The 15,554-nt window shown below is 34.7% G+C and overlaps 1 protein-coding gene across 1 annotated transcript in view; it reads left to right on the plus strand.

Annotated features, from left to right (window-relative positions):
- Positions 1–15,554, plus strand: part of LOC149797046 (protein meiotic P26-like) — an 80,229-nt gene that overhangs the window by 33,588 nt on the left and 31,087 nt on the right. Inside the window, exons 8-10 of the mRNA XM_089961716.1 lie at positions 5,304–5,615; positions 7,665–7,776; positions 13,602–13,762. Of these exons, the coding sequence (XP_089817842.1) occupies positions 5,304–5,615; positions 7,665–7,776; positions 13,602–13,762 (585 nt within the window). The remainder of the gene's footprint in view (positions 1–5,303; positions 5,616–7,664; positions 7,777–13,601; positions 13,763–15,554) is intronic.

Raw genomic sequence — 15,554 nt, forward strand, 5'->3', positions numbered from 1 at the left:
TGCTCTTCTTTCATTACAAGAATTAACAGTAGATTCCACTGGAGAAAACATTTTTGATTTGATTGATAATTTTTGAATAAAAATAAGTTGGCAGAACTGTATGGTGTTTTCAGCTAATAATGCATAAGTGATGACTGGAAGTCATAAAGGATTTGCATTCTGTACTTTGAAAAATGTCTCCATCAGTGTACAAATCATGTTGTCCCTGTCATTTGATGCAACTTGCTGCAAGAAAGGCTGCCGATAAATTAGAAGAACTCCTGAAGTATCAAGTTGGTATTCTACGTGACTGTACTTCATGCACAGAGTTGATGTGCAATGGCACCTTATTTCCAAGTTAAAAGTCCCAATAACTGAAATATATAAATTTCCTCTTCTTTGTCAGGTTATAAAAGGAATATTGGTTCATTACCATTCTAATGCTTTGAGAGAGATTGTTGAGTATTGTTAGCAAAAATAAAACTGAATCCAGCTCCAGGCTCAGTAACCCGGAACTAAGTGCTCTGCGGGTGTGCAAAACATTCATAGTCTCGGCTGGTACAAAGTGTTTTGAAATGCAGTATGAGAGTCTGTTGCTTTTTAAAGCTAAAAGTGCTACATATGGAAACTTGAAGCAGTAATTGATGTTAAAAGACCAGAGGGGTAAATAAATCGTTTTTACATATGCATATTGAATTTTATCATGTTATATATGAATGACTCTTTTTGTCCACTTGGAATGCAGTTTTTCAGGGGTTGGCATGTATGCTATTGTGCAATTTGGGCACAGCTGACCAGAATATGAAATGGGGCTGGGGATAATGCTGACCAGAATATGAAATGGGTGGGGGGGGATAATGCACTTCACTGGGAGAAATGGTGTGTCCTTTGAGAATTTCATGTGTATACGACCCAAAAAATGGTGAATATTTAGTGAAAATTGTGCTTAAATATGCTGCAAAAGACTTTCCAATGGTAGGTCCCAATCTGCATGTTTTCATATTCAATCTCCCAACTTGGGTTTTGAAAAGATTTATTTTTTGCACAACACGCTGGAGAAACTGTACGGTATTAACTAAATTTGTTCAACTTGTATATGGATTCTTTGGAAATCTGACTTTACATTTGAAATTTCAACACAGAAGGGGCATATTTCTTGGATCTATTGGAATTGAAAGGACTTTTAGAAACAGGAATTCATTCACCATGGTGCAAGTTAATTTTATTCTTTCTCTCCTTTATTTTGAGAAATAAATTATTTTCAACTATGCAAAACTTGTTTGTTTTGCTATTTCTTGTTGTTTAGTTTAAGTCCCTGGAGTTGTAACATGGGATTGATGGCAAAAGAAAAAGATCAATGGGCAAAATTAATATATATTAATTATCTCCCCAGGATTTGTTTTTTGACAAACTCCTCCTTCAAAATATTAGAACCGGGTGTAAATGAATTGACAAAATGTGCCTTGATACATATATCACAGAACATATGCATTAACAATGTATCATATCAGATTTCAAGTTTCCAGCTGTTGAGAAATTTTCTGCAACTTTTGATCTGTTCATCATGATGTGGGGGTGCACTTGAGGCATTATTACCATCACTACATGTAGATGAAGTTGAATTGTCAGGTATTACATCAGGTTCAATGACTGTGTTTAATGAATTTGCACTAAATCCAAATGCTGTTAATTTACTCTTCGGATGAAATGATGTACACACAACATCTAACTTAACGGTTACCCATGTTTGCATTAATGACGGTTACCCATGATAAAGTTGCACTGTTGACAGAATATAATTCTGATTGAGATTTTTTTTCCCATTTGCTTTGTATTTATACACAGCAGTCAGTACTTCAAATGGCTTCCTTTCGTGGTCCCTTTGAATGTCTCCACTCCAAATCCATGATTGTCTGTACAAATTAAACAGCCCAAAATGTTGTCGCCCAAAAAATTGCCAGAAGATATATTTTGTCACCAATACGGGGAAAAAATCGCAATTTGCAACATTTGCAAAGTCCTGGGCAATCCCTGCTAATTGGTTCGAAATGTGCCAATCTTGGTGTTATGCCTTCTGAGTGGATAGTCACATTTTTGTGGGATTTTCACCAAAGGACTTTAAAGGGTCATTAGTAGTTCGTCCAGTTGAAAATGGCGCTGATTACATCCAATCTAGTTGCTGCCCTGGTCATTTAAAAAATATTCTTGCTCATTTTAGCAGATAAATGAAGAAACAATTGTTTTCTTGGATTACTGGGAATTCTTTTTAAAATCATTATATTGTTGGTCCTACTATAGGGACTCGCATTACGTAAAATAGGGCATAAACTTTATCATCTTTTAGAACTGTGACAATTCCATTTAAGCTGCATGATACCACGAAGATGGTTCATAATATCAGTTATTGTTGGGTGTAACACCACTTTTTCAGTACATGATAGGCTATACACATGCATGCCAACCATTTCGCTTTTGGCGTAATGATTACACGTTTTCAGTATATCCCCCTCCAAAAAAAATAAATTCTTTTCTCGTTTTTTTAACATCCCATTAATCCCACAGACTGTATTCTAGAAAAGACGGCTTCTATGTAACTGCGACATAAGAGTTCGCTTGTCCGTCGACTTGCATGCACTTTCCTAACAGTATTATGTTCTATTTATAGCAGCTGCTCTATTTCCAAGAAACATGCTGGTTTCTCTTTCAAACTAAAAGACCTCGGTTTCTATTTATAGCAGCTGTATGGTTTAGGAGAGAACAGACTGCTTTTCTAACTTTTAGTCTTGACTCAGATTCTTTGTTCTAATTCATATCTGGTACAGAACCAGGTATTTGGCGCTAAAAGTTGTCCGATGCACTTGTTGGAGCAAAAATAGTTTTCACATTTGGATTAGGAAAAGATTAAAAACCGATTCAGAGATGAATACATGAATTGCACAATACAGCGTTCCATTCAAGGGCAGCTTCACACCCCTTGCAGGCTGTGTGGAAAGGATTTTAACATTGGTCATGGTGATAAAACAAAGAAACTTTAAATTAGCTTGTTTTCTTAACTCTAAGACTAAGGTAACTTCTTTTTTCCAGAAGAACTAAATTCCAGACACAAATTTTGTAAATGCAGAGGCGTTACGTACCGAGTTCTTAATAGAATACTGAGTAACCCTAGTGGCAGAACTAGGATATCTAGTTGCCCCTATGGCAGCCATTTTGCTATTCCTTCTAATAAATGGAAAGTCATTGGGTTTTTGCCTGGTCTAATTGGTGCAGAATAAAAATGGTATTGAGCAATTATGGCTGCCACAATAAACATTGAAAATCGTGTCACTAATTCTTCTGAATGGATATATCAACATGAAATTTTCTCCAAATGTTTTCTAATGATCCTCGGTTGTTTAAAATTTAAATGGTATTGATTCTATATGGCTGCCACAGATTTTTTTTGCTCAAGATTATCATAGTTTCAACACTAAGCAGTAGAAATGAAGAAATGGTTTTAATGTTGAATTATAGGAAATTCACTTTGGATGGTAGAGCATCTGTCCCTTTAAGGGATCTCTGTATACAATTATTTTCTTATTTTATAAATCTTTAAAACTTTAACATCTTTAACTTTGATCTTGTAGGGCTGTATATGTATAGTGTGACCCCTGCCGTAACGTGCCTCAAGATGATGCGAATTTGGATATAATACGGCTGTGGCCTGGCTCCCAACATTTCACATATTCATTCACACGTGAAAAAATAATTTTTGTTCCAAGTACATGAAATAGTGTATAAACAAATGTATTATTATTTTGGGGAAGAGATAACATATGAATTGGAATATAATACAATTGTGGCCTGGTTACTGAAATTTAAAATACATGTATTTTTGTATGTGCGAGAAATAGTGTGTAAAACATTTATCATTTTGGGGAAGAGTTCTCATATGAATTTTAATACAATACGATTGCGGTGTAGCTTATAAAATTTAACAGTTTCTCCAGGTTTCTTTAAGTGGTTTGCCAAAATAAACATTACTGGAAATGTTACTTATTACTGGGTCCATGAGTAAAGCCAGTAAGTCATCTTTGTGATTGTCTTCAATTAATTCTGTATACAATCATTGTTCAAACAGTAGGCAACAATTATTTCTTTAACTGCATACACAACCAAGCAGCAGTCAATGCAGTGGTTGATAAGAGTCACAATTTAATAAAAATCAAAACACAAAATTCGCCAACATGTTTGCTGGGCTTTACGGTGTTAATAGACCCAATCAGTTGATAATGTCGTCTTTATTAGCTGGAAATTGAACTAGAATGAAATTGTACATGCATTCAGCTTAAAATAAATTTTAAAAGTGACTCTTGACCATTTCAGGCCTCCTGCACTTAGTTCTCAGGTTTTACATGTGTATGTTGTTTGTGTTTAAAAATATTTTACCATTATGGAAACGCAACTTCACAAAAACGATTCGTTCTCTGAACTCTTCGCAATGATTAGTATATTAGTTTTCTTTCGATATTCACAAAATCTGAAGTAAAAGTTCTATGCATGCTGAAAGCATGTGTTGATTGTTAATTATTCTTGCTGTAGTTGTTCAAACAAATAGGCATGCAAGTGTTAATTATTGGAAATTTACAATGGATAAATGTACACAAAAATGTGTTTGAGAAAATTTTAGCAGTATGAAATTTGTACAGATACCATTCATAGACCCTGGAACGTAATGAACCATACATGTGCTCCGTCTTTCTTAAGCTAATTTTGCTGTTATTTTTTCCCATTGAATTTGGACACAATGATCTGTGACAGAATTATTGAAAAGTTTAAATATGTATGCAAGTTTTGCAATGGATGAATTGCAAGCCCTGATGGTACGGTATCAGACAGCAAGTAAACATTGTTAATACTCTGTTCATGCTATATATTAGACGTTGAATTCAGACACCATGATATGGGACAATATTATTGAATGTTGTAAATCTTTGCAATTTTTTAATGGAATCACAGGCATTATGGATGAACTGCATGCCACAATGGCACTATAGTAAACGGTGTTGATACTCTTATTCATCATATACATTAGACATGAATATACGTACATGTGCCAATGAGATGTTCTGTGACAAAAGTAAAATACTGTAAAACCCTGCGTTATAGTGGGGTTCCAAGGTACATTTATTTGGAATGTTTTATCTTCCTAAAGATTTGTGCAATGTTTGGGTTTTTTTCTTTTAGAACTTTTAATTGACAATATATACATAGTATTGTACAGACATTAAATTACATACTTTTTTTGTTATTCTTCCTCTTTCGCAATGTTGGCTCTTATGTTGCAGGTCAAGTTACACTGGATGGGAGGGTGATGCCAGGTCTGAATATGAACAACATTTCAGGCCTTCAGTCCAATTCATCTTCTAGCCGTGGACCAACTCCCATATCCGAGTCGGGCATGATGAACACCCCAACACCTCGTTCACAAACCCCAAATCTGGAGACTTTGGCTGGACTTTTGAACCAGAACACTACAGGGGGGCTTAATTTCAGTATGGGGAGTATTGGCAGCTTGCCCAGTATGAGCCTTAATACCAACATAAGCAATATGAATGGAATGGGAAGCGGGAATATGACTCCCACCTTCAGCTCGTCAGGTAGTTGAATAGGCTTATTCAGCATAATTAAGTTGGTGTTTTACCCCATGGGTAAATCATGGGACATTTTTAAATGTTGTGTAAAGTTAGTGAAGGATCATGCTAAAATTTAATATAAAAGTCATAGCTGCCAGGTGTCCCGTTTTTTCCCCGTATTTATCCCTGAATACTAGTGTACGTTTTGGGGGCAAAAATACACCTTTTTTTATTTTAAAAACATTTCCTTGCAATTTTCAGTTTAGAACAGGCACTTGGTTCCATTCTGATAGAAATGTATCGCATGTATATGGGAATACAGTTCTACAGTATGATTGGTTCATTCAAAATCAAGGCTACAATGCCTGTCTTTATCCGCCATATTGGATTTCGCAAACAGTTATCGCTGTCACTGTATCATTTTCATAATATTCAACTTTAAATGATGTTCAATAGGAAAGCAGAATATTCAGAATTTTCTCCAGGAAAGACAAGAAAACGGAACTAGAAGGACAGTTGTGCTGTCTTGTTTAGATTTGTGAAGTAAAGGAGAAAACTCTACATTTTGCAAATTGTGTAATGTGATTTCACTTTTGGGCATGGAGGCACCCATGAAATAAAGAGCATGAAAAAGCTAATAAACCTCAGCTTGCTGCTTCATCATACACAACTCAGCCTGAACTTACGATGTATATAAATACCAGAGAGAACCTTGATGTAATTCGATCGAAATTCAGTTTATTAAATTTCTTTTGGAAATTAACCTTCCTCTTTCAGTTACTTTATTTTGCACATGTTTTCCAGACAGTAAAATCGCAAAGGATTACTCTTATGCTAGAACAAAAATAGTTCTATAAGAAAATCGCACAGAGAATTCAGATCATCAATGAAAGTTGATGCATTCAAATCAATAATGATTGGTGGAAAAAAAATAAGGTGTGGAAAAGGCTACTATAAACAGACAGTGTCTGAGTGTTGCACTCTTGCACCTTCTGAATGGGCACCCGAATGGAACATGGTACAACACATGCATCTTTGACATTAAATAATTATGTATAGCACTGTCCTACTTTACTGATGGTTGTATATTATGTAAATAGTTACATATGCATTAAAATTTAAAAATCAGTATTTGTTCCTGAAAATCAGTATTTTTGTCGCAAGAAGTCAGTACGTTTGTATTCGGGGTTTGGCAGCTATGAAAAGTTAGTGCAGTATGTTTAAATGAAGATCACATTGACATTTAATAAAAGTTACCTGCCTAAATAACATGCATTTTTGCAAAATAATATACAAGTGCTTTTGTGGCTATATGCAACCCTTTGGACAAATGTAGGATAGCAAAGTGTCCCTCCTGCATTGAATTAGCAGATTCTCCACCATGATACCTAACTCATTAAATGATCTATCCACCAAGATTAGTGAGCCAAGTTGCAGTTTCATAGCTGACACTAATTGTTGAGGTGTTCTTTCCAGTTTGAAAAAATCTGATCTCAACAGTCATATGTGTAGATCTGACATGTTTTGTTAACCTTTAGAATTTTCAGACAACTTAATTTTTAGTATGTTATCAGATAAAACACCGCAAATTCATGTTGGGGAATGTTTTCACTAGTAAGTATATGTTCCAAATGATGCGCATCACTTCCAAAAATGTGAAAGCTGTGATTTGATTGGTGAACCGTATGTTCACCAGAACATGACCTCAGATCTCCAGATAGGACTGTGAAGATTTGATTTTAATCAGATTGGTGTTCTTTCATAATCCAGGTGAGAGCCATTTGGTCTTTGTTTGAATAATAATGTTCAGTTGCATAATCTCGAGATGGTCTTGCTTGCCGAAAACATCTCATTACATATTCAGAACTATTTGTTGCCTTTCAAAACAAACTACGTGAAAGATTTTCTTTCAAGACTAATGTTGTCATATAAATTGTACAAAATGTTTGCACCAATTTGCTTAGTTCAGTCCTTTTAGCATGCCAAATGCAGGTGGTATATGTACTGGGCATGCAAGTGCCTGTCAGGACTCACAGTATGGAAACTATTCTATTCTGGGTTTTCCTGTTGTAGGTATATTGGGCAGTGGACTTGGATCCACTGGAAGTGGATTCAACACTCCTGGCAGCAGTACATCAAGCATACCGCCAGTACGAAGAAGCAAAATGAGTGCAATGCAGATCAGGTTTGTTATATGGGATAACCATATTAATTTTAAAAGGATGATAGTAAATTAATAATATACATTCTTACAAAGAGGAATAGTTTTCCTCAAAAATTTCGCCTTTCAATTTGATAATACTTCTCCTGAATGGAAAGTCAGGTGTAATTGGGGTTTCCACTAAGATTATTTTTGATGCCTTAATTAATTACTTAGGTCCTTGTGTTTTATTCAGAACACAGACCTGCCAAACCTCAAGATTTTGCCTCAAATCTTATAAAAGATGCTTAAAATACAGAAACAAATAAAAGCAAAAACTAAAAATGATTGTTGTAGTAAAATCCAGATAATTGGCTCATTCATGTTTGATGTGAGTTTGGGTTTTGTATTAGAGTAATATAGTTTGGTATGGAACTATACTAACTTTACAGTGGCATCTTAAATGCTTGAAACTGGACATATCTTTTCATGCGAAGTGTCTGCATGATGAAATTGTTGATAATAGATTTTTCTTAAAATGAAATCAAGCAAGCGATACATGTTGAAGACAAAAGCGAAAAATATGCATCTAAAAAAAAAGAGAATATGACAGAATTTTCAGTTTTGCGAATAAAAAGAGGAAAAGACAATTTTGTTTAATGGGCATAGTGTCAATTTGAGTACGTCTTGTGACAGGAGATAGGATTGCTGGTATCGGGTGAAATCTACAAAATTCAAAGAAGTGCATAGCAACAAAACATGGAACTGCATAGAGTTTGTAACTAAGTTTGTGCTGCTGTTGTGGAGGTAAATAGGTTAATGTGTACCTTACACACTTTCCAATTGAACCTAATGTTTACCAGCTGCATTAGTTTCGAATACTAAGCTTTTTAAAATCAAGTTTCAACTTTACAATTGCAGTACATGACAACTTGTTACACCTTACTGATAACTGGTATGGCTTACAGAAGAATATCTACTGCCTTACTGAGACGGTCTTATTAGGGTTAGCAGGTCGGAGAACACAGGGAGCCAAGTGTCTACTGGAGCTCTAACAGCTCCAGGTGACAAAGGTTTCAAAACGTGGAAAACTTTCATTGCCCACCTATGAAGTATATGTACTAATAATTTGCTTACAATGAAGTTAATCTTTACAATCAAGTGCATGTTATGCAGGTATCCTCCATCCAACAATTTTGCTTTCCACACAGCAACATCATAGATCCTAGATTGTTGCAGGTTAGGAAAATCATACTTAAATACCAGCATTGTAGACTGGTAAGAATATATAGTTTCTTGATGTAAAATACAGAATGGGGGGGGGGATGGTAGGTTTGAATGCATATCTTGAACATTGCAGCAGAGACGAAGAGAACAGAATGATAAAATATTTCATACATCAGGCAAAATATGTGACCAAGTTGCTTACAAAATGTAAACTTGGCCTTTTTCTTTTAGGAAAGCGAAAACGTTTTTGCCTTGGGATTTTTAATATTTTTTGAGATGCCCCCTCCCTGTAGCAAGGCAGTTCAGACTGTAGTGTTGTAGCCCAAGGCGAAATGTATTGTGTGTGGTGTGTTTTCATATCAGTTGTGCACTCAAACTCTTCCACATTCGCATGCATTTTGTTTAAGAGCTGGCAGACTGTTGACCCTTTACTGAGCAAGTTATTACTGCTTGATTTTTGCAAGTTAGGCCTACCATTTGATGAGAACATTATTTATGTTTATGTAATCATAATACTTTTAACAGTATGTAAATAGTTGGGTTTTTTTTTTTTTGAGAATATAATTGGTGAACAACTTTTTCTAATTTAATCTTTTGTAAATGAAGATTTTTGCTGTTTGTATTATTTTCCTTATAAAATTAGTTTGAAACCATAAGTGAACCTAAAATAGCAGACATTGCTGTGTCTAGGAAATGCTACATAATAAGACTATTTTCATAAATAACTCAGCCAGTAGATTAAGGAAAATGTACAATTTATAGAAAGCAATGTATGAATATTAGGTGATAGAAGATTTAGGTTAATAATGTAATCATGCAAGTCAGAAACCTGGGACAATGCTCTGTTGTGAAATTCAATATGTGATGCAACTTTGTATGGTCAAATTGTATTCTGGCATTTATTTTTGTAAAAATACAAAGCAGTGAAGCAAATACTTTTTATCCAATGCATGATGTAACTACAAGTATGTAGGTAATAATAAAGCCATACATTTGTAATCTGTCAGTGGATTGTTGTAAGAAGGCTAGAAAGTGAATGGTCATATTAAGAAAATCCCTCTTTCTAAAAATAGATGCACTTGCATGTGATTCCTGGAGCCATGACCAGTATGAAATGGGGTTACTTGGCTTTTACTCAGTGTACATGTTATAGGGGTCGTTTCAAAATAATTTGAAGAATTTTCTGAAAGTAAAAGAATGAAATTATTATTGTTTGTTTATCAAGCATTTTACTAACTTACAAGACTATAATCTTCTTACTCCTATTGTTTAACATGCTCTTTAAAGTCATATGGCTAAACTGCATGTATCTCCATCCAATGAATAAAACAATTTTTATATGCACAAAAAATATGTTTATAATAGACAAACAACATAATTCTGAATTTTCAACTTAAAAGTATTGCCTGAAACCTAATGTTGAATGGATACTGAGAAGTAGAGGACATAATTCAAATAAGAGAAAGAAAACATTGTTACGAGTCTATGCTCTTAAAATAAGTAACAGAAAAGAGACAACAAGCTTTGTAAATTTTAATAATTTATTTACCTAGACTACAAAGTAAAACAAAATGAGAAAAAAAGAATTTACGGTATTGCAAATTAAATCCAAATTATAATCCAATAACTAAGCAAGACAAAGTCAGATCACTGAAAAATTCCAAGATAATCACAGTTCAAATCCCAATGAAAATTCAAGATGGAAGGCGATGACATACAATAGTCAGCATTGTACTGATGTGTCAACGGTCTTTTGTTGACTCACAGAAAATATTATTCCAGTTTTTTAATTCCATATAAATTCCGGTAAATGTCTTTGTCCAAGAATTGATTTAGAACACTTTTGTATTTCCAGGGTAAACGATCACTTGAGTTCAATAATTTGAAGAAAATCACATTTCAGCCCCAAACTGGACACAACATAAAACAACTTGATGTCTCAAGTGTTAAGAAACGACTGATATAATTCTTATCATAACATCAGTTACAAGACTAACTAAAACGCAAAACAGATTCCAGATGGTGGTCAAGGGATCATCCTTCTGGAAAAAAAAAAGAAGTTTACGAATTAACACGTGCCTCACATAGCATGAAGTCCAGGTATGACCTTGATTCAACTTAATGACTCTTACTATGAGGAAGAATTTTCAAAAAATAAGAAAAGGTTGTTTACCAAAACTGATGCTGATTTCAAGGTCAGCAACTAGGTACATTATTTCTGTTATTAGGTATTTACATCAATGAAATTATTTTTTAAAAATAAAGTCAAACAGAACTGAACTTAAATCAAGTCCAGTAAACAGTATTATATTTCAATAACAATACAGAATATTTTAAAACTAACAAACAATGAATATATATATATATATATATATATATATATATATATATATATATATATATATATATATATATATATATATATTCATTGTTTGTCTGTTGGTGTATGGATTGGCATCTCTGAAGTAGCTCAGTACAGTATTGATATGATAAACTGGTTCTTTCTTTTGAACCATAGTTGTATCAGAGTGTCAACAGGTAAATATATAAGCTTGTAGGAAGATGCAGTATGATTACATGGGTTTATTACTTTTAACGATTGTTAAGGTTTGGTATTTAATGACACTGCAAGACAGTTTTTTTTTTTGTTCAGGCAGTTTGAGTCAAGTGTCGTGTCCAAGGACACACCACAGTAGCCAGTCTTTGCTCCTTTGAATGCAAGTCTGATACCAAGCATAGTCTGGGATTGACATATGCAACAAAAACTTTTGTGGTTGTCTTGCATTTTATAGAAAGAAATCTTTCAGTTTGGAGGTGAATACATTCAGGTCTCTTTATCTGAAAAGAAAATAATCTTTATGCGATGGCTTTAGTCTCGAGTCATGTACCTTGGAAAGACTTTGGATAGCTTTCACTTGAGTTATTAAAGAAGCCTACAGACTTTTTTTGTCAAAGGTCAAGGTGACACAAGAGGACAAGAAATCTATACTGCCGAGATGCTGCCAGGGCATGTAAAATCTGGATGAAGCATCAAAAGATGATACCTGTGAGCTGTGTAAAATTGTACACAAGTCATACAGAACAGTTTCCTAAGTTGTTCCAGCTGGCTAAACCAGCAATTTATATGCCCCTTTTTATTGATGCTTATGCACTTAGAGGTGACATCTTTTAAAGATACTGGTTTCACTAGAACTCCAGTAGAATAGTATAAGAAGGAAGAGATTTATATAGAAATGTTGGGTAAATATTGACACGTGTCCATTTCCACCTCCCCATTTTTTTATTATTTTTTTATTCTTAATTTTGTGATAACTTGGGAGCTCTCTCTCCCCCCCCCCCATAAAATCCAGGCAACATCTTTTAAACAACTTCCATTGCACACTATATAATGGCATCCAAACTTTTGCAATAAATGTTGCTGATAAAGAAAGAAAAATATGCTAGAGATTTGGAGTTTGACAGCTGAATGATTATGGTCATAAAGACCCAGAGATGGTTCTCAACTATTGTCTTTCAACAACATTCACAAATGGTTTGCCTTATTGGCAGTGAAGTGAACTATTGCTTGTAGAGTAAAGGTCTTGGCTAATGTTGCAGAGACCCAGTGATCAACCTTTTTTGTGCTGTGCTGGTTGTGTTAAGGTTGTTCCAGTAAACTGTACGTGGCACCCAGGGAAGGCACTTTTAATATTACATAGTCACCCATAGAAACTCTTGGGTAATCAGAGTACCCAAGCATATCTTTTTTTAAATGTGCCTTCCCTGGGTACCATGAATGTTTAATTAGAATAGCCCTTATTAAATGTGGGGTAGATATGTATTCACTATATTTGTTTTCTCTCGTGGTTTATAGTGGTTCATTTGTGAGATGAAAAATATTGACATTATTCTCTTTTCTGGGAAGGCTTGTTCCACTGTGTAAGAAAAGACATACCACAATATTAGGCATTTATTCATTGTGAGAATGTTTTACCTTTTGCGTATTCAGGTTTGGTCAGTCTTGTAAAATGATCAGTTCTAGCAATTTGCTACAGCTTTGTTAGAAACGCGAAAGAAAAATTGGGCAAACGGTTATAGACTTTCCAAGTTCTTGAGTGAAGTAGCATTGGAGGTGGGAAAAGTGATAATTTTACTGTAATAAAACCAATCTGTATTTTTATAAAATTGTATTCATTATTTTGAGAATACAACATTCTGAATTAAGAAAGTAATAGAAAATGTATTTTTTTATGTAGTGAAGTTTGAACAGGAATAGCCATTTTGGACACAGGTGTGTAAAATATATAGCAGTGCCTAGAATGATGCTTAGAAGATAGTCGCTAGATGTTCTAGATGTAATGAAAGCAACAATTTAAATGTATGTAATAAGAAACCAGTTTAGTAGATTGTAAATATGTATAATGTTGACAGCTAACATATAATATTTTGGCCAAAAAAGTTAAGGTTCTGAAATATGAGGAGTGGATTCCCAGTTCTTACAGGATCTTAGTTATTACAGACATTGTAAATGTATAGACTTGTAGGAAAGATGCAATAGATGCCAAAAATTTAAATACATCATGCTCATGGGTTGGTATCTGCAGTTTGATTTGGTTAATATGTGGGTTAAAGAAGTTGTGCTCTATTTTAACCGTTGATTCCAGATGCAAGTTTGGACAATTGGGACCAGGTAAAGGGCAGTTCAATTCTCCCCATGGGTTCTGTCTCGGAATTGAAGAAGACATCACTGTTGCTGACACAAACAACCATAGAATACAGGTGTTTGAGAAAACTGGTGAATTCAAGTACCAGTTTGGGATACCAGGTATGCCATATAAATTTTATTAACAACTTGTTTACTTACGGATATTAGTCTTGGCCTTCTGCCAACCTTTGATTATCATTTCTTTTTTCTTTTATCAAAAGATTTTCATTGAAAAGAATACTGTCTAAAATGTACAATGTTAAAAGAAAGTGTCTTCACTGTGTGACTCTTTGTGTGCCTGTTTTGGTTCCATTTCAAAAGATGACCTCGCCTAGATATATAATGAATGTTTAATAGCAGTAATATATTATGTATTATTATTATGTTGCTCTACGTTTCCTAGTTGCAGTCTCCAGTCCAGGGCGACTTTCCTCCAAGATTTGGTAATTTGAGGCCTAAAAACAAAACATCTCAGTCTAATGGCCTTTATTACTTGTTCAGAATATTGTCCTTGTTTACATGGTGTGATGTAATAGGTCACTTGGAACTTGAATCTCATTAATTAGGGTGTCATTTGGCACAATTTCCTTCAGTTGTATCCATTCTTTGTTGTTTTTCTTGCGTTCATTTATATTAAGCCACACAAGCCGAGTCCTTCCGGTCAGCTGACCATTCGTCTTTTTTGTTAACCCTAACACTCTTTTCACCACAGGGATTTAAAAAATGCTCCTAAAATTGATTTGTGCATTTAATTTTGCACAGTACTCGAGGTGCTTAGTACATTATATAGACTAATCCTATATATATATATTGAGGTGTTTAAACACAATTGGGAACTTTTTGCCCTTGCCGCCCCCTCCCCTTCCCCCCACCCCCATCTGTTCTAGTTTTGCATTAAGGTTAAGTAACAAGCTACACCCTTCCCTCTCCATTCCAGGCAATACTGCATGGGTCATGAATGCCTCAAGTCTAAAGTGGGATGACCTGTTTGCCTTCACCTTTCCACCTTTCAGAACAATACCTACACCTTCTGACCTTTCATAATAATCCCTGAAGTTCTTCACAGAGCCTGGACTTCTGTTGAGTTACTTTCCTTGATTTCCTGAACTTGTTGGGGTATGCCTATAGTGCTGAGGATATTCATTCGTATCTAAGAGGGCTTTTCTTGCATATCAATTCCGTCTCCACCTTCATGCCCAGCTTCTATCGAACCATTAGTATGTCAGACAAATTTTCAAGTAGGTTTGCAGACTGCAGTGTTTAAGCTAAAAGACACTGACCGCTGAAGTTTACAATCCCTTGTGGAGAGTATTCTGTAATCAGTACAGTTGGCAATGCAGTTGGAAATTTTCCTCTTCTTTTTTGAAGGGAACGATTGTTAAATTTTATCTATTAAGGGTTTTAGAGCAACTCTTGCCAATACAAACAAGTTCACTATGAACTCCACCATTGGGTTGTACCGTCATCTTGAAGATTTTTGTTTTTCTGGGGTTTTAATTATTTTTTTAGCACATGATAGGCTATACATGACAGCCACTATATTTAGAGGAAGACGAACTCTGGAAAAACCACCGACCCATAGAAAGCTATTGACAAGCTTTCTCACACTCACATTTGTTGAGCCACAACTTAAACTTGTCTGGACAGATGCAATGTGTTGTGATCTGGAAAGTTGAGCACCTTAGACCTTTAGGTTTTCCCCCCACCCATTAAAGAATTGATCAGGTATTTTTAGACTCTGTTGTGAGTCTAGACTCTTACAAAATGTAACAAGAAAAATTGAAGACAACAAGCTTTGTAAAATTTAACAAATAATTTATTTCCCTAGAATATCAAGTGAAAAATGAGACCCCAAAAAATCCAAATAATAATCCAAGAATTACAAAATAGAAGTCCTAGTAACAGACATGAT

This window comes from Sinohyriopsis cumingii, chromosome 6 (assembly GCF_028554795.1).
Source record: "Sinohyriopsis cumingii isolate HCF-2022 chromosome 6, ASM2855479v2, whole genome shotgun sequence".
NCBI lineage: Eukaryota > Metazoa > Mollusca > Bivalvia > Unionida > Unionidae > Sinohyriopsis > Sinohyriopsis cumingii.